Source organism: Dendrobium catenatum, unplaced genomic scaffold (assembly GCF_001605985.2).
Source record: "Dendrobium catenatum unplaced genomic scaffold, ASM160598v2 fragScaff_scaffold_1608, whole genome shotgun sequence".
Classification (NCBI taxonomy): domain Eukaryota; kingdom Viridiplantae; phylum Streptophyta; class Magnoliopsida; order Asparagales; family Orchidaceae; genus Dendrobium; species Dendrobium catenatum.
The window spans coordinates 6,990,221-7,012,648 of record NW_021320070.1 but is presented as its reverse complement, the minus strand read 5'-3'; the positions used below and the strand labels follow the sequence as shown (position 1 = coordinate 7,012,648).

General features: G+C 36.6%; 1 protein-coding gene across 4 annotated transcripts in view; it reads left to right on the top strand.

Moving 5' to 3' along the window:
• LOC110106405 (endonuclease V) overlaps nt 1-22,428 on the top strand; it is a 61,012-nt gene that overhangs the window by 37,785 nt on the left and 799 nt on the right. The window contains exon 10 of one of the 4 annotated variants that reach the window (XM_028700927.1): nt 19,808-20,259. The exons of 2 other annotated variants lie outside the window; for them this stretch is intronic. In XM_028700927.1, the coding sequence (XP_028556760.1) occupies nt 19,808-19,919 (112 nt within the window). In that variant the 3' untranslated portion in view covers nt 19,920-20,259. Of the gene's footprint in view, nt 1-16,370; nt 16,692-19,807; nt 20,260-22,428 lie in introns of those variants that run through there. One more of the 4 variants, XM_020836308.2, reaches the window with a different exon arrangement.

Here is a 22,428-nt window from a genome sequence, read left to right as displayed (position 1 = left end):
CTCTCTCTCTCTCTCTCTCTCTCTGCGGATCAGGAGGCGATGGAAGGTGGAGGTCGGAAGCGGATGTGGAGTTCGGGTTTTCTACGGCTTGGAGGAGAGGGGAGCTCGGTCGAGGGAGCTAAGCCGAAGCAGCCAAGGGATTCAGAGCCTTCGGTCCGACAGGAGGGGATGTCGACGAAGGGCGAAGTCGGACGGCAAGGAGGAAAGGGCTCGGCTAGGCAAGTCTTTCTTCCTCTCCTCTCTCTCTCTCGGAATCAAGGGAGGCGGTGGAGGTCGGACAGAGGAACGAGAGCGGCTTGGAGAGGGAGGAGCTCGAGATCAAGTGTGGAAGCGTCGAGCAGCCCCCTCGCTATTTAACGACGATTTGGACGCTCGATCGAGACGAGCTCGCGGGATTTGGGAAGGATTTCCGGGAAATGACGCAAACGGCGCCGAGCTTATAGGATTCAGCGGGATTCCTGGCCGGTTTCGTGGATACGAGGTTTGGTCTGATTTGATTTTTTTTTTGTTTCTTTTGTGTATTACACAGAGGTCAACACTTTAGGTAAGAAGAAAGCTCTCTCTCTCTCTCTCTCTCTCTCTTTCTCTCTCTCTCTCTCTCTGCGTGTGGACCGAACAGAGGCTGGGTATAGATCGGGATGGAGAAGTCTGTTCGTGTGTTGAGGGAGACGTCGGCTTCGGTACACGAGTTCGGCTAGGGGAGCTTCGATCGGAGATGTCGAGCAAAGGTGGAGGATATGGGTTAGGTTTTTGAAGTCGAATGAAGATGAAGGAGCTAGAGGATTTTCGGCTTGAGGTTTGCAGCTGGAGCTTGGATCGAAGGGTAGAGTCGGAGAAATGAGAGAGAGCTGCGGGATTTTTGTGTGCGGAGAAGGAGAGTCATGTGGGAACCACGAAGGAGAAGCCTTCCTCGTTTTATGGACACAACGAGAGTGAGAGGCGAGTCTCGCGCGTGCTCTATCTGGAATGACGCCGCTCGCAGGGCATGGGTGACGGGGTTGTAGCGACCAGAGCAGCGATTCGATCAGGATTTGGCTACAGGTAATCATTCTTTTTTTTAATTTATTTTCTTTTGTCTGTTCTTCTTTGGCTGCATAGTAGAGGTCAACAATTGCTTAGGTGTTTGATATGGCAGTTGTCACTCGAATCTCCAACGAGGAGGTTGATGTGAACAATATTTATGGGAAAGTTTGAAGGCCGCCATGAATAAAGGAATTCATAAGGATAATAATAATAGTTAATGCTTGTTGGCTAAAAAAAAAATGGCACGAATGCACGAATCATACTTTACAGCGTAGGATTCCATTTTCCTTAAGTCAGATTGTAGTTAACCAGATTTCCCCCGATGGTGATATCAGGGTTTATAGATCTGGGGTTCTTACATCCTATGAGCGCAAGTGCCCATAGTTAATTACCCCTCTTACAACGTAAGAGAGAACTCTCGATTAAGGATGAAAATTTTTTTAGGTAATTTTAGTCTCAATAGTGAAATATGGAGGTAAACCCGATCAAGATCCCATGGTTCCGTCGTCCCGGGTATACCATAGTTTTCAGTCTACCAACACTAACAATCATTGACTGTAGTGTCCAGGGAATTTGATTAACAGCCATGGGTTGCCTCCTCTCAGGGATCCCGAGTAGACTGAAGTGATTATGTGTGGATTTTAGTTTTATTTAATTTGGGTTGGGACTTATGGCTTCCTTAGAAGTTGCTCAGAAGTTTGAATTTAGATTGGGATTTACGATTTTCGTAGAAAGTAACCCAGGGATTTAGATTTAGTTTTGGACTTACAACTTTCGTAGAAAATAGTCCGGAGATTTGAATTTGGAATTGGGGCTTATTACTATATTTATGAGTGGCCCAAGGATGGGTCTTACAACCTAACTCTATAGTGAGGCTGCCCGGAGGTTTTAATTATTTGAGTAGGACTTTTGGCTTCCCTTAGGAAGTAGCCTGAAAAACGGGTCTTACAACTTAATCATTTAGACTAAGATGACCAAAAGTTTGAATTTCACTTGAATTGGATTTGGATTAGGTCTTAGTGTTTCCTTAGAAGTTGCCTAAACATGGGTCTTACAACCTAGCACTTTAAGCTAAGTGGCCCGAATGGTGGGTCTTACAACCTAGCCCTATAGACTGGGATGCTCATTTGAGGAGTCTAGGACTGTATTATCACCTAAATGTTTCCCTCAGAGGTCGGACTTACGACTTCTATTTGAAGTGGCCGAATGTTTTAATTGGGGGTTAGGAATTAGGTCAATTTTATCTAAAACTTTCCCCTAAGGTCGGGCTTATGGCTTTCCTACGTAAGTTGCTGGGTAGTGGTTCTTACAACAAAGTTCTTATAAACAAGGCTGCACAGAAGTTTAAATTTGATTGTTTAGGATTTATGATCATTACTATTTATTTAGCAAATTTTCTAAAATGCGGGGCTTACGACTTTAGTAAGAAGTTGTCCGAAAGCGGGTCTTACAATCTAATCCTATAGACTAGGATGCACATATGTTTGAATTATATTATTTGGGTTTTAGGTTCATTATAATTTATTTAGTAATTTTCCTAAAACGTTGGGGCTTACGACTTCAATTAGAAGTTGCCCAAAAATGGGTCTTACAACCTATTCCTATAGAATAGGATGCCCAAGAATTTTAATTGTTTGGATAGGACTTATGGCTTCCCTTATGAAGTATCCTGAAAAGCGGGTCTTACAACTTAATAGTTTAGACTAAGATGCCCATAGGTTTAAATTTGATTGTTTAGGGTTTAGGATAATTACTATTTATTTAGCAAATTTCCTAAAATATGGGGCTTATGACTTCATTAAGAAGTTGCCCGAAAGCGGGTCTTACAACCTAATCCTATAGACTAGGATGACCAAGTGAGGGGTCTAGGTGTATTATCACCTAAACACTTCCCTCAAATGTCAGACTTACGACTTCTTATTAGAAGTGGTCTGGGGGGTTTAATTGGGTTTAGGGGTTAGGTCAATTTCCACCTAAAACTTTCTCCTATGGTCGGGCTTACGACTTTCCTACGAAAGTTGTCGGGTAGTGGGTCTTACAACCAAGTTCCTATGAACGAGGCTGACCAAGGTTTAGAATTGATTATTTGAGTAGATAATAGTTGTTTGATACTAGATCACCGTGGTTTTTTTAGTTGTTTGTTTGGTAGTAGTTGTACATACTAGTTTGACTAGTTATTGATGTAACACTAGTGTTTTGCTACAGTAGTTTTCCTTTTTGTTTTCATAGATTACTTTTTTTGCACCAGTGTACTAGTAATTTACTGCAACATTTTCTACTTTAGCATTAAATTTAATATTATTTTAATTGTAATGATAAATGAATTTAATTTATTTGTTGCATGAGCTCGTACAGAAGAGACTTTGGAGAGCTCGGAGATTCTGCTGTTCTGTTGGAAAGCTTCAGTTTATTGTTGTAGGGAGCTTTGTATAAATAATTTGTAGAGTTTTGTTTGAATTGTGTTTGATTTGAGTTTGAATTATTTAGAGATTTTAAGGGTTTGAGAGTTTATTGCTTTATATACATGTCTATAAAGATAAAATTTACTATAAAATTTTACCATAAAAATGTGAGTTTATGTTTCCAACAATTCTGATATTTAAAAAGAGTCATTATAGATAACTTCAAGCTCTTTGGCTTAGGAGGCAAAGAGGGCAACTCTTTGAACTTCACATAGTAATTTAGCTCTAGCATGAAATTTGTTTTCAAGTCATTTTGCTTTCGGCATGCAAGAAAGTTCAAAAATTTGTGGAAAGGAAGTTATCCAAAATGTGGAAGAGCTTTTTTTTTATATACAATGTTTCAAATCATTTTTTTCTAGATTAGAAATCAGATTGACTTTGCTCATTCATAAAAAAAATGATTTTAAAAATATAATTTATCAAAAATTTGATTTATAAAAAAAATGATTTGAAGTAAACCATCACAATTTATATAAAAATCCGATTTATATATATATAATTTTTTTTTATTTATATAAAAATCTGATTTATATAAAAAAAATCTGAACATATACAATTTAATTGATTCAATCGGTAAATTAATTACTCTCTAATTTTAAAAATTTTTTTAGAGATCTGCGTTTTTCCAAAAATTCACTAAGCTCAGAATTTTCAAAAAATTTCGGCAGCCTCCCAGCGTCACCTCCCCACCTAGGGAGAAATCGGGACGGAATTTGCCGATATTTTCTTTCGGTCGGACACGAGGCATTGAATTTAAACCATCTCGGTCGGACCTAAGGTCGACGACACGAGGCATTGAATTTAAAATCATCTCGATCGGACCTTAGGTCGATGACACGAGGTCCTCAATTTAAATTCTTCTCGACCAGATTTAAAATCGACTGTACGAGGTCTTGTATTTGAAAACCATCTCGGCCGGATCTAAGATCAACGACACGAGGTCTTTACTTTGAAATCATCTCGGCCGGATCTAAGATCGACGACACGAGGTCTTCTTAAATTCCTGTCTATTTAATGCTTAAGATAAAGATTTCTTTAAATAATAATATATTTAATTTAATGCACTCAGTTAGTATATATTTTAAAAAAAGATAAAAGAAAAAAAAATAGTTGCTTGATATTATTGCAAACTAAAGAAAAAAAATATCTTAAGGCAATTAATACTTTACTGTTTGTTTTCTTATAGAGTAGATATTGCAGAAGTAATGGTCCACATGAGATGGCAGAGCAGAAAGTGTAATAATGGCCAATTTTATTTGAGTGGAGAATATATTTTGTATATTTATTAAAAAAATGATGGATTAAATAATATTATATAGCATAAAATAGGAGAATTAAGACTCCAGGTTTCGTATGAGAGTGCGGTTAAACAGTTTTGACCATTGAAGGCAGTATTGCATGCCCAGCGGAAGACAGAGTGTATTCAATTCAGATTTGGCCATGAGAAACAAAGTCGAGTAAAGATCAGTGGTGAGATTTGGAGTTCGCACAAGGTCTAGCATTTGTATGTATGAGATTTGGCGGAAGTGAGAAAGAAGGCAACTGAGTGTGAAGGTAGGCAGCCGGGGCTTTGCAACGAGATTGTGAAATAAGATACGAGGTTTTACCTGCAGATAGGAATTTGGTTTCACAATTGGAGACGGGCTTGTGATCGCCGGTAGTTGGCAATCGGAGACTACGTTGGCTTTGTCCGGCGTTCAATGGAGTTTTATCAACACCGAACAAAGGTCCAAAAATCAATGTATTCTCTTCAATTTTTTTTTCTTTTTATTGATAGCATCGTTGAAGAATGGTTTTGAGTTGGATAGTTGCGTCGTTTGGCAAAGTGGGGTCGCCTTGAAAGCGTGAAGAGATGCATTTCCTCAATTTTATGTTTCGTTTCTCTTCTCGCATGATCTTATTATTATTATTATTATTAATCAATAATTAGCTTTATAGGTAATTAAAATATAGATGGTGGACTTATAAAGTTATGAGTGAGCAATCGTCTTGGACATTTGCAGCTACGTAGATAATTAGAGGCAATAAATGAGTTATGCCTCAAATTGTCTATCTGCACTTGAAATCTGAATAAATCTTATTTTAGAAAGATGAGATTTTATTTGCTTGCTTAATTTCTGAATTGCTCGTGCATGCCATCAATGAATGAAATTGTTATATATTGCTCTTTTAACACCAAACCATTATATTTTGTCTAACCTGTGAAAACTCAACCATTATAGGTATTTATTTTGTTTGATTAGACAAAAAATTTATGAAGAGATTCATCGTCATCATTTTGCTTCTTTTTCTTCGTCTTTCTTTCCTTTTTTTTTCTTATTTTAAGCAAGTCAACAAATTGACTCCCAACGAATTTGTTGTGTGACTTTCATGCAAGAAATTTGTTGCAATCATCGATTATGTGATTTTTTTTGTTATTTCTTATTTTATCTTTTCAGGCCAAGATGCTTAATTGGAGAAGATCATCGTCATTGTCCAGAACTGAGCCTTCAGAAGAAGATATTTGGAAGGAAATTGATGGATACGATCTTTCACAATCGACTTCGATTTCAGATCGATTGTATTGGCATAGGGAAATGCTGGTTGATCGAGATATATATGATGCTCTTTTTACTCGATCGCCTCGCATGCATTGCTTTGATTCAGATTTGCCAACTGGACATGATCCCGCGGATTGGATTATTACACTTAAACTACGGCACAGTAAAGGTGCCTCTTTGGACCGTATTATTGAGGGATTGAATTATGGGGATCAAGATATTCTGCAATCAGCAGCTGACCTTGCAGAGCACACATGTGTTGTCAAATTGCTTAGTTATCAGTTGCTACATCATGAGATTGAAGAGCCACATCATGATCCTATGTTTGGTAGTCCAGTTCAGGCTTTGACTGGTTATGTCAGGTGGGCCCGTTACACATTTCAAATGCATCAGGAGGTACTGAAGCAAGCATGGTACATGAAGCCATTTATATTTCTTTATTTGATTATATCCGTCTTTCTTCTTCATAACTTCAGAGTATAATTGAGCATTGGGATAGTGCCACAAATACTTGTTGGGTTGGACCCAATGAGATGACGATTAAACTCTGGGATATATGTACCATTTCTGGTTTGCCAATTTTAGGAATTCCATATGAAGAGTGTATTCCTATTGATTATGATTTGTTTAGCCGCCGACCAGCAGGGTAGTAGAGGAGAGGTGAGTTTGTTTACTCAGTGGGGCTTCACCAGAGTTTGAGGCACTACCATAATCTTTATCAGCGGAGGAGGCGAGGTCGTAGTCGCAGAGGAACTATTTCTTTAGATGTTTGGATTGAGAGCTTTTTAGATCCATCAACACTTGTTACAGAATTTGGGCGGATTCAAGATCCTTTTGACCGCAGACTACACGATACAGAGCAGTATTCAAAGGATCTTTTTGAGCCAGGCTCAGCAGATGGATTGCATCATATTTCAGCCAGAAGATATTCAGATGATGTGCTCTTGGTGTCTTTTATTGTTATGTGGCTCTGTTACTTCGTCTTCCCTAGCCAGAGTAGAGTCTTTAGACCCAGTATGCTTTTGATGGCTAGTTTGATAGCAAGTGGGAGGAGAATCTCGCTTGCCCCTGCAGTTCTTGCGCAGATTTATCATAGTTTAGGGTAGATTTGTGATACATATGGTCGTAGTCAGTGCAGTGTTGAGATTCCTTGACATTACCTTCACGGATGGATACATGTACACGTTGCAGGTGTTTTTAGTTGTTCAGAGTTACCAGGTTACTTTACAGAGCGTTGCTTTCCTTCTTTGCTCCAGTTAGCCAGAGCGACATCTTCCACAGATAGAGCTCATATTCATTTTTTTATGTTTGCACCTTTACAGATGATTGATCGTTACAGATTGATTTATAGATATCCACTTGGTCCTTTACCTCCGCAGTGCTTTGGTGTACCCCTAGTAGATTCTCAGTCTGAGAAGAGGACTCCCACTTTACTTTACAGGTTAGGCTATATACCAATTGCTTCATATTTTATTAGTATGAGACCTGGTTGGATTTGTTACAGACGGCTTGGTTCAGTGATATTGGAGGGATATAATCTCAATCGGGCAGCGATGCAATTTGGACTTGTTCAGGCCAAACCATTGGATGGATTACCAATTATTCCTGGGATAGTTGACACACGTCAATTGGGCTCTCTTTCGTTGTTAGTACGTTTGGAGGCAGCTTCCATGACTTGTGCTTTTCTACTTCGCCTTTGGATAGGTTCTCAATTTTATATTCCCCATATGGATGCTCCGACAGGCATTTCACACCTACGGTTGGCTTGGATTCGACACACATTTTATTTTTATATGTGATGTATATTATTTTTATATATGATTTTATTTTTCTTGTATACTAATAATATGCAAATTGTAATAAAAATGCGGGGCTATCTTTAACAACTGTAAAATTGTTAATACGCAAATATTGCAATCACTTAATGATTTCATCACTTAGGTGTGAAATGCCTGTCGAAGCATCCATATGGGGAATATAAAATCGAGAACCTGTCCCAAGGCGAAGTAGAAAAGCAGAAGTCATGGAAGCTGCCTCCAAACGTACTGACAACGGAAGAGAGCCCAATTGACGTGTGTCAACTATCCCAAGAATAACTGGTAATCTGTTCAATGGTGTGGCCTGAACAAGTCTAAATTGCCTCGCTGTCCGATTGAGATTATATCCCTCCAATATCACTGAACCATGCCGTCTGTAATAAATCCAATCAGGTCTGATACTAATAAAATATGAAGCAATTGGTATATAGCCTGACCTGTAAAGTAAAGTGGGAGTCCTCTTCTCAGACTGAGAATCTACTAGGGGTACACCAAAGCACTGCGGAAGTAAAGGACCAAGTGGATATCTATAAATCAATCTGTAATGATCAGTCATCCGTAAAGGTGTAAACATAAACAAACGAATCTGAGCTCTATCTGTGGAAGATGTCGCTCTGGCTAACTGGAGCAAATAAGGAAAGCAATGTTCTGTAAAGTAACCTGGTAACTCTGAACAACTAAAAGCACCTGCAACGTGTACATGTATCCATCCGTGAAGGTAATGCCAAGGAATCTCAACACTGCATTGAGTACGACCATATACAGCACAAATTTGCCCCAAACTACGATAAATCTGCGCAAGAACTGCAGGGGCAAGTGAGATTCTCCTCCAACTTGCTATCAAACTAGCAATCAAAAGCATATTGGGTCTAAAGACTCTACTCTTGCTAGGGAAGAGGAAGTAACAGAGCCACATAGCAATAAAATACATCAAGAGCACATCATCTGAATATCTTCTGGTTGAAATATGATGCAATCCATCTGCTGAGCCTGGCTCAAAAAGATCCTTTGAATATTGCTCTGTATCGTGTAGTCTCCGGTCAAAAGGATCTTGAATCTGCCCAAATTCTGTAACAAGTGTTGATGGGTCTAAAAATCTCTCAATCCAAACATCTAAAGAAATAGTTCCTCTGTGACTACGACCTCGCCTCCTCTGATGATAAAGATTATGGTAGTGCCTTAAACTCTGGTGAAGCCCCACTGAGTAAACAAACTCACCTCTCCTTTGCTGCCCTGCTGGTCGGTAGCTAAACAAATCATAATTAATGGGAATACACTATTTATATGGAATTCCTAAAATTGGCAAACCAGAAATGGTACATAAATTCCAGAGTGTAATCGTCATCTCATTGGGTCCAACCCAACAAGTATTTGTGGCACTATCCCAATGCTCAATAATACTCTGAAGCCATGAAGAAAAAAGACGGCTATAATCAAATAAAAAAATATAAATGGCTTCATATACCATGCTTGCTTCAGTACCACCTGATGCATTTGAAATGTGTAATGGGCCCACCTGACATAACCAGTCAAAGCCTGAATTGGACTACCAAACATAGGATCATGATGTGGCTCTTCGATCTCATGATGTAGCAACTTATAACTAAGCAATTTGACAACACCTGTGTGCTCTGCAAGGTCAGCTGCTGATTGCAGAATATCTTGATCTCCGTAATTCAATCCCTCAATGATACGGTCCAAAGAGGCACCTTTACTGTGCCGTAGTTTAAGTGTAATAATCCAATCCGCGGGATCATGTCCAGTTGGCAAATCTAAATCAAAGCAAGGCATGCGAGGCGATCGAGTAAAAAGAGCATCATATATATCTCGATCAATCAATATTTTCCTATGCCAATACAATTGATCTGAAATTGAAGCCGATTTTGAAAGATCGTATGCATCAATTTCCTTCCAAATATCTTCTTCTGAAGGCTCAGTTCTGGACAATGATGATGATTTTCTCCAATTAAGCATCTTGGCCTGAAAAGATAAAATAAGAAATAACAAAAAAAAAGCACATAATCGATGATTGCAACGAATTTCTTGCATGAAAGTCACATAACAAATTCGTTGGGAGGCAATTTGTTGACTTGCTTAAAATAAGAAAAAAAAAAGAAAGATGAAGAATAAGAAGCAAAATGATAACGATGAATCTCTTCATAAAATTTTTGTCTAATCAAACAAAATAAATACCTATAATGGTTGAGTTTTCACAAGCTAGACAAAATGTAATGATTTGGTGTTAAAAGAGCAATATATAACAATTTCATTCATTGATGGCATGCACGAGCAATTCAGAAATCAAGCAAGCAAATAAAATCTCATCTTTCTAAAATAAGATTTATTTAGATTTCAAGTGCAGATAGACAATTTGAGGCAGAACTCATTTATTGCCTCTAATTATCTACGTAGCTGCAAATGTCCAAGACGATTGCTCACTCATAACTTTATAAGTCCACCATCTATATTTTAATTACCTATAATGATAATTATTGATTAATAATAAAAAAAAAGAGTAGACGAGAAGAGAAACGAAACATAAAATTGAGGAAATGCATCTCTTCATGCTTTCAAGGCGATCCACTTTACCAAATAACGCAACTATTCAACTCAAAACTGTTCTTCAACGATGCTGTCAATAAAAAGAAAAAAAAATTTGAAAGGGAAGACATTTATTTTTGGACCTTTGTTCGGTTTTGATCAAACTCCATTGAACACCGGACAAAGCCAACGTAATCTCCGATTGCCAACTGTCGGCGATCACAAGCCCGTCTCCAATTGTGAAACCAAATTCCTATCTGCAGGTAAAACCTCGTATCTTATTTCACAATCTCGTTGCGAAGCCCCGGCTGCCTCCCTTCAAACTCAGTTGCCTTCTCTCTCGCTTCCGTCAAATCCCGCACATGCAAATGCTAGACTTTGTGCGAACTCCAAATCTCACCACTGATCTTTACTCGACTTTGTTTCTCGTGGTCAAATCTGAATTGAATACACTCTGCCATCCCCTGGGTATGCAATACTGTCTTCAATGGTCAAAACTGTTTAACCGCGCTCTCATATGAAACCTGGAGTCTTATTCTCCTCTTTTATGCTATATAATATTATTTAATCCATCTTTTTTTTAATAAATATACATAATATATTCTCCACTCAAATAAAATTGGTCATTATTACACTTTCTGCTCTGCCATCTCACGTGGACCATTACTTCTGCAATATCTACTCTATAAGAAAACAAACAGTAAAGTATTAATTGCCTGAAGATATTTTTTTCTTTAGTTTGCAATAATATAAAGCTACTGTTTTTTTTCTTGTTTTCTTTTATCTTTTTTTTTTTTTAAATATATACTAACTGAGTGCATTAAATTAGATGTATTATTATTTAATGAAATCTTTATCTTAAGCATTAAACATACAAGAATTTAAAGAAGACCTCGTGTCGTCGATCTTAGATCCGGCCTAGATGATTTCAAAGGGAAGACCTCGCGCCATTGATCTTAGATCCGGCGGAGATGGTTTTAAAATACAAGACCTCATACCGACGATGGAAGAATTTCAAATGAAGCCATTGTGTCGTCGAACTTAGATCCGATTGAGATGAAATTGAAGACCTGCGCCGTTGATTTTTAATCCGGGCAAATGGTTTTGAATCTGAAGACCTCGTGTCGTCGACCTTAGGTCCGATCGAGATGGTTTTAAATTTGAAGACCTCACGCAGTCGATCTTAGATCCTGGTGGGATGGTTTAAAATCGAAGACCCTACAAGGCCTCGTGTCGTCGACCTTAGGTCCGACCGGGAAGAAAATATCGGCAAATGCCGTCCCGATTTCTTCCTCGATGGGGAGGTGACGTTGGGAGGCTGCCGAAATTTCCTTGAAAATTCTGAACTTAGTGAATTTTTAGAAAATCGCAGATCTCTAATTTTTTTTATAAAATTAGAGAGCAATTAATTTACCGATTGAATCAATTAAATTGCATATGCTCAGGTTTTTTTATATAAATCAGATTTCTATATAAATAAATTTTTTATATATATAAATCAAATTTTTATATAAATTGTGATGGTTTACTTCAAATCAATTTTTTTTGTAAATCAGTTTTTTGATAAATTATATTTTTAAAATCATTTTTTTATGAATGAGCAAAGTCAACCTGATTTCTAATCTAGAAAAAAAAATGATTTGAAACATTGCATATATAAAAAAAAGCTCTTCCACATTTTGGATGACTTCCTTTTCACAAAATTTTGAACTTTCTTGCATGCCGAAATCAAAATGACTTGAAAGCAAATTTCGTGCTAGAGCTAAATTACTATGCGAAGTTCAAAGAGTTGCCCTCTTTGCCTCCTAAGCCAAAGAGCTTGAAGTTATCTACAATGACTCTTTTTAAATGTCAGAATTGTTGGAAACATAAACTCACATTTTTATGATAAAATTTCAATGTAAATTTTATCTTTATAGACATGTATATAAAGCAATAAACTCTCAAACCCTCAAAATCTCTAAACAATTCAAACTCAAATCAAACACAATTCAAACAAAACTCTACAAATTTTTTATGCAAAGCTCCCTACAACAATAAACTGAAGCTTTCCAACAGAACAACAGAATCTCCGAGCTCTCTAAAATCTCTTCTGTACGAGCTCCTGCAACAAATAAATTAAATTCATTTAGCATTACAATTAAAATAATACTAAATTTAATGCTAAAGCAAAAAATTGTTGCAGTAAATTATTTGTACACTGGTGTGAAAAAAAGTAATATATAAAAACAAAAAAGAAACTACTGTAACAAAAGAACACTAGTGTTACAACAACAACTAGACAAACTAGTAGTTACAACTACTAGCAAACAAACAACTAAAAAAACCACAGTGATCTAGTATCAAACAACTATTATCTACTCAAATAATCAATTCTAAACATTGGGCAGCCTCGTTCATAGGAACTTGGTTGTAAGACCCACTACCCGGCAACTTTCGTAGGAAAGTCGTAAGCCCGACATTAGGGGAAAGTTTTAGGTGGAAATTGACCTAACCCCTAAACCCAATTAAACGTCCCGGCCACTTCTAATAAGAAGTCATAAGTCCGACATCTGAGGGAAGTGTTTAGGTGATAATACACCTAGACCTCTCACTTAGGCATCATAGTCTATAGGATTAGGTTGTAAGACCCGCTTTCGGGCAACTTCTTACTGAAGTCGTAAGCCCCACATTTTAGGAAATTTGCTAAATAAATAGTAATTATCCTAAACCCTAAACAATTAAATTTAAACCTATGGGCATCTTAGTCTAAACTATTAAGTTGTAAGACCAGCTTTTCAGGCTACTTCTTAAGGGAAGCCATAAGTCCTACCCAAACAATTAAAATTCTTGGGCATCCTATTCTATAGGAATAGGTTGTAAGACCCGTTTTTGGGCAACTTCTAATTGAAGTCGTAAGCCCCAACGTTTTAGGAAAATTACTAAATAAATTATAATGAACCTAAAACCCAAATAATCTAATTCAAACCTTTGGGCATCCTAGTCTATAGGATTAGGTTGTAAGACCCGCTTTCGGGCAACTTCTTACTGAAGTCGTAAGCCCCACATTTTAGGAAATTTGCTAAATAAATAGTAATGATCCTATACCTTAAATAATCAAATTTAAACTTCTGGGCAGCCTTGTTTATAAGAACTTGGTTGTAAGAACCACTACCCGGCAACTTTTGTAGGAAAGCCATAAGCCCGACCTTAGGGGGAAGTTTTAGGTAAAATTGACCTAATTCCTAACCCCCAATTAAAACCTTCGGCCACTTCAAATAGAAGTCGTAAGTCCGACCTCTGAGGGAAACATTTAGGTGATAATACAGTCCTAGACCTCTCAAATGGGCATTCCAGTCTATAGGGCTAGGTTGTATGACCCACCATTCGAGCCACTTAGCTTAAAGTGCTAGGTTGTAAGACCCATCATTATGCAATTTTTAAGGAAGCACTAAGACCTAATCCAAATCCAATTCAAGCGAAATTCAAACTTTTGGGCATCTTAATCTAAATGATTAAGTTGTAAGACCCGCTTTTCAGGCTACTTCCTAAGGGAAGCCATAAGTCCTATTCAAATAATTAAAACCTCCGGGCAGCTTCACTTTAGAGTTAGGTTGTAAGACCCATCCTTGGGCCACTCATAAATAGAGTAATAACCGGGCTACTTTCTACGAAAGTTGTAAGTCCCAAACTAAATCTAAATCCCTGGGTTACTTTCTACGAAAACCGTAAATATCAATCTAAATTCAAACTCCTGGGCAACTTCTAAGGAAGCCATAAGCCCCAACCCAAATTAAATCAAACTAAAATCCACACATGATATCTTCAGTCTACTCGGGATCCCTGAGAGGAGGCAACCCATGGCTGCTAATCAGATTCCCTGGACACTACAGTCAATGATTGTTAGTGTTGGTAGACTGAAAACTATGGTATACTCGGGACGATTGAACCATGGGATCTTGATCGGGTTTACCTCCATTTTTCACTATTGAGACTAAAATTACCTAAAAAATTATTCATCTTTAATCGAGAGTTCTCTCTTACGTTGTAAGAGGGGTAATTAACTAGTAAGAACCCCAGATCTATAAACTCTGATATCACAATCAGGGGAAATCTGGTTAACTTCAATCTGACTTAAGGGAAATGGAATCCTACGACTATAAAGTGGGATTCGTGCATTCGTGCTTTTTTTTTTGAGCCAACAATGCTTATATTAAGTCATTTTTTAAACATACTATATTGTTGTTGCGTCTCCATTGTCCGGTGAGTAGCAAAGACAAAATTATTGAAATATTAGTCCTTAAATAGAGGAAAGTAAAAATTTTGTGGGCTTGTGCTTAAAGTAAAAGTCGGAAACAGAGCTTGATATTTACTAGATCTAGATGAACTTATATAGGATCATTTAGCTTCTTTGTATGAAGGCATGCAAATTCCTTAATTGCTGAACAACATTAATTGGATAGTTGGGCCCCTTTCACGCAATTATAATGGCAATAGGAGAGTACATAAATCATTGATTTGCCTTAATTGCAAATAAAACAATTGAAGCATGATTAGGTTAAAAATAACAAGAAGTTTTATTTAAAGAAACATTAATGCATATGAAAATATTATAGCATAAATCCCAAGCTGCAAAAAATAATTTGAATAACTCAAAGAAATTATTTGTTCTGTTTCTAACAATGATTATAGAAAATTTCAATCAACTAGAAGTCAACCCTAAAGGTCAAGAAGAGTATGTAACTATTAAAATATCAAAAATGACTCAAGTGTGTTAATATTCGCAAGTACATTAGCAAATAAACCAAATTGATAAATCAATTAAAATATACACAATATCAAGTTGGTTGATTGAGCTTAGGTCGAGGTCCTAAGTTTGATTTTGCCGCCACCTAGTTGATCCAAGTATCCTTGTGAGTCATCATCATTCGATCATCTTGCCTGTGATGTTACATTATAAGAGTCATTTAAATGCGATCGGTAGCAATATCTATGATGAATTACTTGTAAACCCAAGATAACAAGATTATACTTTTCAAGATAGTTTGAATACTCCTATTAAAGTTTAAAATGACCATTGAAAGCAAGCGGGCCTTCCAATGGATGCAAGACTAATTTTGTGTTAATTCATGTGGTTGGCACAAAGCCATTAGGTCTATCAAATCAATCAAGTTGCCTGGCTTATTAGGCAAAGTCTTAAGACCAACCTTTTGGGTTGACTCTAATATCTGAGTCGTAAATTTCATATTCGAGCATACCAAAAGTTGACATTGTAAGCCTTGACCTTATGTGTAACTTGTAGATAGAGCAATAAACTCCATTCTAATTAATTTCGGGCCTTCAAACTAATTCGGGTAGGCACAAGCTCAATAAACACATTTAATCAAAATTCAGGGCTTTCAACAGATGCATGTCCCAAAACCAACTCATACTCAAACTAGTTTTTAGGATAATGAGTCCGCTATTCAACTAAAATCAAAAGTAACCACGATTCACATATATTTACTATGGCATGCTCGGTGGAATACTTAAAAGAGGCAACTCATAGTTACTAATTAGATTCTTAGACATTGCAATTTATGGCTCTGTAGTGTTAGAAGATTTAGACAATCAGTATTCACCGAATAACGACATCATGAAATCTTGATGGAGTCTTCTTATATTCCCCTAATCATCCCTCGTCATTTCAATGAAAATATAAACATGAAACTTGAAGCTTAAAAACGAGCCTAAGTAATTATTTTTAATCGAGAGTATTCTCCCTCGAGTATGGGGGATAATTAACTAAGGGCCTTTCACCCTTAGGTATATCTAAATAAACTCTGGTTTGAACATAAAGGTAATTCTGATTAAACTTATCTAATTTACCTCGTTGAAAATGAACTACCTTATTTTGAAGAGAGTGCTTTTTCCGAGCGATGAATTGCAAATGATCATGCTTGTTGAATCGTTTTTGTTGCTTGTTAGCTTATGCCTTGTACTAACTGTTGGTGTTTTTAACTTTTCAGATGAAAATCAAAGGAAGCGGCCTGATTGAGAAAATGAACTAAGGATATAAATGATGTTTTTGTAAAAGAATATTTATGATGGAAAAAAACTTCATTGTTTGTAAATTATATAATTGTTGATGTAAATCATGATGAGACTTAATGTAATTTATATGAACTTAATGAGCGTTTGATAGATTATATTTTAGCAGTAGTCTATTTGTGTGTATGGTGAACATGAATTTAGGTAGGTGAACGACATCTTATGTTGTTAGATGATCTGTTTTTATGGTCTTAGAAGATATTATACTTAAGTTATGCTAAAAATTAATATAAAAGATATAGATTGAGATTTTGTTTGGGATAGATTCTTACTGTTTTATTTTTCAGATTACAATCATAATTTCTATTTGATCAGTATTATTTCAATTCTTCTATTAGGAACTTGTTTTCTATTATTTTCTTCATGATAGTTTTACAATTATCTTTATAAAAGATTATAGTGGTTCTAAATGAACCTTGTATCTTATAGGAACAAGCTGTAGCAATGAGTATGAGTTCAATTAGGAGTTGACATAAGGTTTACATGAAGTATATAAGACATCTACAAGTCACCTTGGTTTGTTGGGTGGTAGTTTTGTCTATCAATCAAGAAGTTTTGTGTGTGAGTTTATCTTAATTGACTTAAATGTAAAAAAAGGGTACATAAGACATTAGCATACATGCATGTTCGCTAGATATATATCTCAATAATATTTTGTTAAACATATATCATAAATATTTACACTTCTCTCGTATTTGCCCAGCTTGTTCTGAAGCCTGCCTTTGAGGAGAAATTATTCTGGCGGAGTTTGGATGTAGCTCTGCGCCTGAACTCCAATTAAATTGCGTCACGTGGATATTCAATATGAATTTTGTATTTTATTTGCCTTGTTAGCCCTATCGGCCCATTCAATGAGGATTTCAAATTTTATGTCTTGTCAGCCAGATCGATTTGGCCAAATAAATCTTGAATTTGCAGGAGATCAAAAGTCTTGGAGCCTGTTCACTTTGCATCATTGCATTCACTGTTCACTTTCAGCTTAGACAATCTAGATGGTTCACTGTTCAATTACATTCAAGCGTAAAGTTTATCATCTACCAACAAAATTAGTCAATCATTCTCGTTCAGTTCATCTTTATAGAGATACTTATTTTTTCTTATCTTTCAAAATGGGTTTTAGGGTTTAACGTTTAGGGTTTACTCTATATTTATTGCGTATGAACTGTATATTAAATGTATATTTATTGTGTATTCACTAGTATCGACCCTGTATCAGTTGTCTTCCATATTCACAATTATGTTGCACAGTTTTCAAATTTATATGCGTTATTTTTGTTCATTTTGTGCATCTTTTTGAATTGCATATTCATTGTATATTTATTGCGTATTTAATGGTATTGACAGTGTTCCAATTCTAAAATTATGTTGCACAATTTTTAAATTTCTATGAGTTATTTTTTGTTGATTTTGTGTATCTTTTTCGAACTGTGTATGTATTGTGTATTCACTGCATATTCACTTGTATCGACTCTGTATCGATTGCCTTCCATTTTCAAAATTACGTTGCACATTTTTTAAAATTTTATGAGTTATTTTTTATTCATTGTGTGTATATTTTTTGAATTGCGTATTTAATGTGCATTCACTTTGTATTCACTGCATATTTTTCTTTGATATCTGTAGATGTATGTGTATGTATGGCCTATCACTTATCATTGTTTTGTATTGACATTTAGAAGTATTTGCGACTCTTTCGTAGAGATAATAGACAAGGATGTCAAGAACACCTTGAATAAATTACACATTTATCAATTTCTGAAGTTCCTGACATTTTTAGCAAAATGTTCCTTTGATATACGAGCTGCTCAAATTCTAGGATATTTCTCAGCAATCATTTATCAAGGGTCATTTGCTAAAATTTACATGTGATGAAGTGGCTAAGATCACTGGTTTGCTAAACACAGGTGCTAAGATCATATTATAGAGCGAGCTGCTTGTAGAATTCACATCAACTGATATTAAGACCGAGATAATAGAAATGAACATATCAATTGACTCGTCCGTTATGTTAAAGAAATTTATTATGTGTTTGTTGTCAATTTTATTTTTCCCCCTTTATAACCTCAAAACCCCAATAAGGCTCATTACTATTGCAAGTAATATATATATGAGTTCTCATCTATTAACTAAGCTGGGACCTTAAAGGAATTTTTAGTTAATGAATTCAATAAAATTGTCATGAAGTTTGCTTTAAATAAGCCACTGGGTTATATAAATGCTTTTATATCTCTACTAATTGTGAGGGCTAAAAGTATCTAAGTATCATTCTAATTATTAATTCATCTTACTAAATTCATTAGCTAATATTATATTTAATCTTTTACAGATTTAGTTTCTTGAGCGCTTTTCAATAAATGCCTTAGGTGCCCTAACTTAAGACCCTGTTTCCTTTGATGGGGCGATACAAAAGTATTTTATTATGACAAAAATGTCACAAATTTGTTTTCTATGCTAAAGGAATGGTATGTATGCACACATTTTAATTAATGCCCCTAAAATATGAGATTTGCTAGCAATAAAATAATTTATGTGCATATTTTTTATATCTTCCAGGGAGTAACTTAGGAGGGAGCAGACAACCTATTTGCTGACTTCACTTCCATCAAGGGGGGTCAATGGGTCGGGTTTAAGTCCTTCCCGAATTGACTCGGGTTTAAACGGGTTGACCCTAACCCGAGAGAAACATGTCAGGAATTCCAACCCATACCCGACTTGTGAGGGTTGCCAAGTTGACCCGACCCGACCCAACATGAGAACCCAAAATAGTGCAATAGACATGCATGATTACGCATACGTAGTGTGAGCACAGACGTGTCGATTTTGATAAAGTTTCATTTTATCTGTTGAACTTTGTCAATTCTATCAACTTACCGACAAAAGATCGGGTTTAATGTCGGCTTTATGTCTTTGTTGGTAAATTTTCTTTATTATAGACATTAAAGGCCTAATATGAATGTATGAAGCAAATATCTCGGTCGACATCGTGACCGTATATTTGTTTGATAATTCGAGCCATGTCAATTTTTATCTATTAATATATAAGAATCAGGATCGAACTTAAGTTCATTTTTTAACCCATGTTGCATCCTCGTATGTCTTATATGTGCATCATGCTTGTTGGGGCTCATGCGGGTAATCATATTTTAATGCATGATGGAAGGTATTTTTGCATTGATAAGCCATGCAAATGACACCTGTTATTATGTATGCAGGATTTTGGTTCTGGAATTGGTGGATGCCTTGTGTTCACTTGTATGTTTATTATGAAGGTGGCATGATGTTGCATTTTATTTATTACGTATAGGCAGTTCAATTTAGCTCACTTCATCTTCTGCATTTTGCCTTTTTTCCTCAGCATTCAGCCTACAGAAACCTATGGAAGTGTGCTTCAGCCTGCAAATACACTGTACTATATATCAGGGGCCTTTCACCTATCGCTTGCAAGCAAGTTGATCTATTTGGTGTGATAGACTGGCATTGCAAATCTGCTTCCTCAACTTATCAATGGCCACCAGTTTTTACTATGTGTTATTTCTTGTTGTTAATCATTGCCATTGTGCATATGACAAATCTTCAATTGTTGCTAGCAAGCATTTGCCTTTACCATAATCATGTATCTTATGCCAGCTCTTTGTTGACATATGTGGTCAAGCTGTGTTGAATGCAGTTCTTCTAATGCTACTTGTAGGATACCGATGTATTCACTGCATGAACATCATAGCGTTTATTACATGTTGCATTTATATGTTTGTAAGAGACTTTGTTATTTATAGGCAAAATGACATGTTCATTTGTGTGTCGATGCTAGTTGTCGGTAAAGTTATATTCACCTCCAATCTCTTCATACACGTTGGCTAGTGAGTCGCTATGTTCAATGCACATCAATCTTCCAATTTTCATTGGAGGTCAATGCATTTTCCCGCATGCTACTATTATATGTTAGTTGAGCTTCATTCACCACTGATTTATCCTTATATGTTGACTAACGAGTAGCTCCATTCACACATACTTGCTTCATATTCGTAGGAGGATGTCGTATGCATCTGAAAGCTGGTCGACATTGACCGGCAAGATGTCATAGCATTCATTGCATGTTAATGAGAGCTATTGGGTGAGCTTCATTCATCGCTGACCCCCCCCAGCGTGCGCACACACACTCATTTTTTGGTTAGCAAGTTATTGTATTTACTTGCACGTCTTGTACTGTCACCTATAAACACTTACAAGCTCTTTGTAGTGGCTTTTAAATGGACTGTTGTGTGTGTCATAAGCTCACGCTTATGCTTGTAAGCCAATTATCCTGCTTACTACATGTATTGCATGCACTTATGAGGGTTCATGTTCACTGCAGATTCTCGGCCCTTGCTTGTAGATAGCATGTGCATTTGTATCAACAATGGATCTGTCGTACTTACGTCATATCTACTATTATTATCCACAAATAACTCCATTAGTCGTCATCGCACATAGGGAATGGTCGTGTTCATCGTAACCCTCTTATTTGTGCTTGTGAAGAGCTCTTCATGTTTGTCGCATATTGTTTGTCACCATTTTCCTTCATTAGTTGCAAGGGTTCGATGTATTTGCTTGTGTTTTGATGTTGACCATAGAGCGTTGTTGCATTCATTGCATATCCTTCATGTCTTACTCATGAGTATACCATCCATGATTGAGATGAATTGCTTATACTTAGATCATGTATTCCTCTCAATCAATTGATTATCACCTGTTGATGTTTGCTTGCAAGCAAGTGGTGATTTGGTGCCTTATCCATTATGAGTCCCCTAATTGTTCATTAATGTTCATTTGAATGTAGCTTGACCCACATTTTTTAGGATTTATATATTTAATTTGATATTGCATTTATTGATTTATATTTCAATTCCTTGTAGTTGTATTCAAGTCCGGTTCCTTGCATTTTTATTCAAATTTATTGTGAATTGTTTAAGTTCAAGTACACTATCACTGAAAAATTCAACAGCCTCCCGATGTTTCCCCGTTTAGGGGAAATCTTGGAAGCTAGATTTTCTTGTCACGCTAGAGAAAAGTGTGTGCGGTAGGTATACATATAATTAAGAGGGAGAGAGGGATGGTTGTATGGGTTTGGATTTGTATTGAACTTTAGGAGTTTTGGGTTACAGGGAATTGTTTGAGTGGGCTAAAATTTGTGGGCTGAAAGATTGCGGAGAATGGGCTGATTTGGTGGGCTAGTTGGGTGGTTAGGTATGCTGAATGGAGTTGGCGTGGGCTGTTGTCGGAAGAGAAGAGACAAAGGAGGTCGGGCTTCAGGCAGTCAGATGGGCTGCGGCCTGCGGCTATACGCAGGCGGGGTCCTACGATCGGGCAGTAAGGAGGAACCAGGTGGTTCTGCTCGGGCTACACGTACAGGGAGAGGGGTCGTTGGGGTTCGGCGGCCGGAAGGTTGGGATAGAAAGGGCGTTGGCTTCGAAGTTGTCGGTGCCGGAGACAAGAGGAGGACGGGATTTTGTGTAGGGATCGGCGGGAAGTTTGCGATTCCTGTAGGGGAATCGGCGGGAGATAGGGCAGGGTTCGGAGGCTTCGGTTTGTCTTTTGGCTGAGAGAGACGGAGAAAGCAGGGGATGCTTTTAAAGCACCATTCTCCTTAGGATTAGGGTTGTAAAATAAATTTGTTAATGATAAAATTAAAGTAATTCTTTGCAAATCTAATTCTGTTTACGCATTAAACAGGAAATCTGAGTTTCAATGGCTGAAAAATTTGCTTAAGAATTTTAAACTTTTTTATTTTGAAAGAATAATTAATAAACCAGAAAATGTATTAATTGTTCAAACTTGTGACTTACAAGAAATACCTTTCTTCAAATCTGCTTGGTTCCCATTTTTTTTTTCTTTTTTTTTCTTAAAATTAAATTATTTTTGAAAACCAATCAAAATACTTTTTTTCTTTTTTACATTTTCTTTAGATATATTCATTTTTTAAAAATAGAGATCATCATC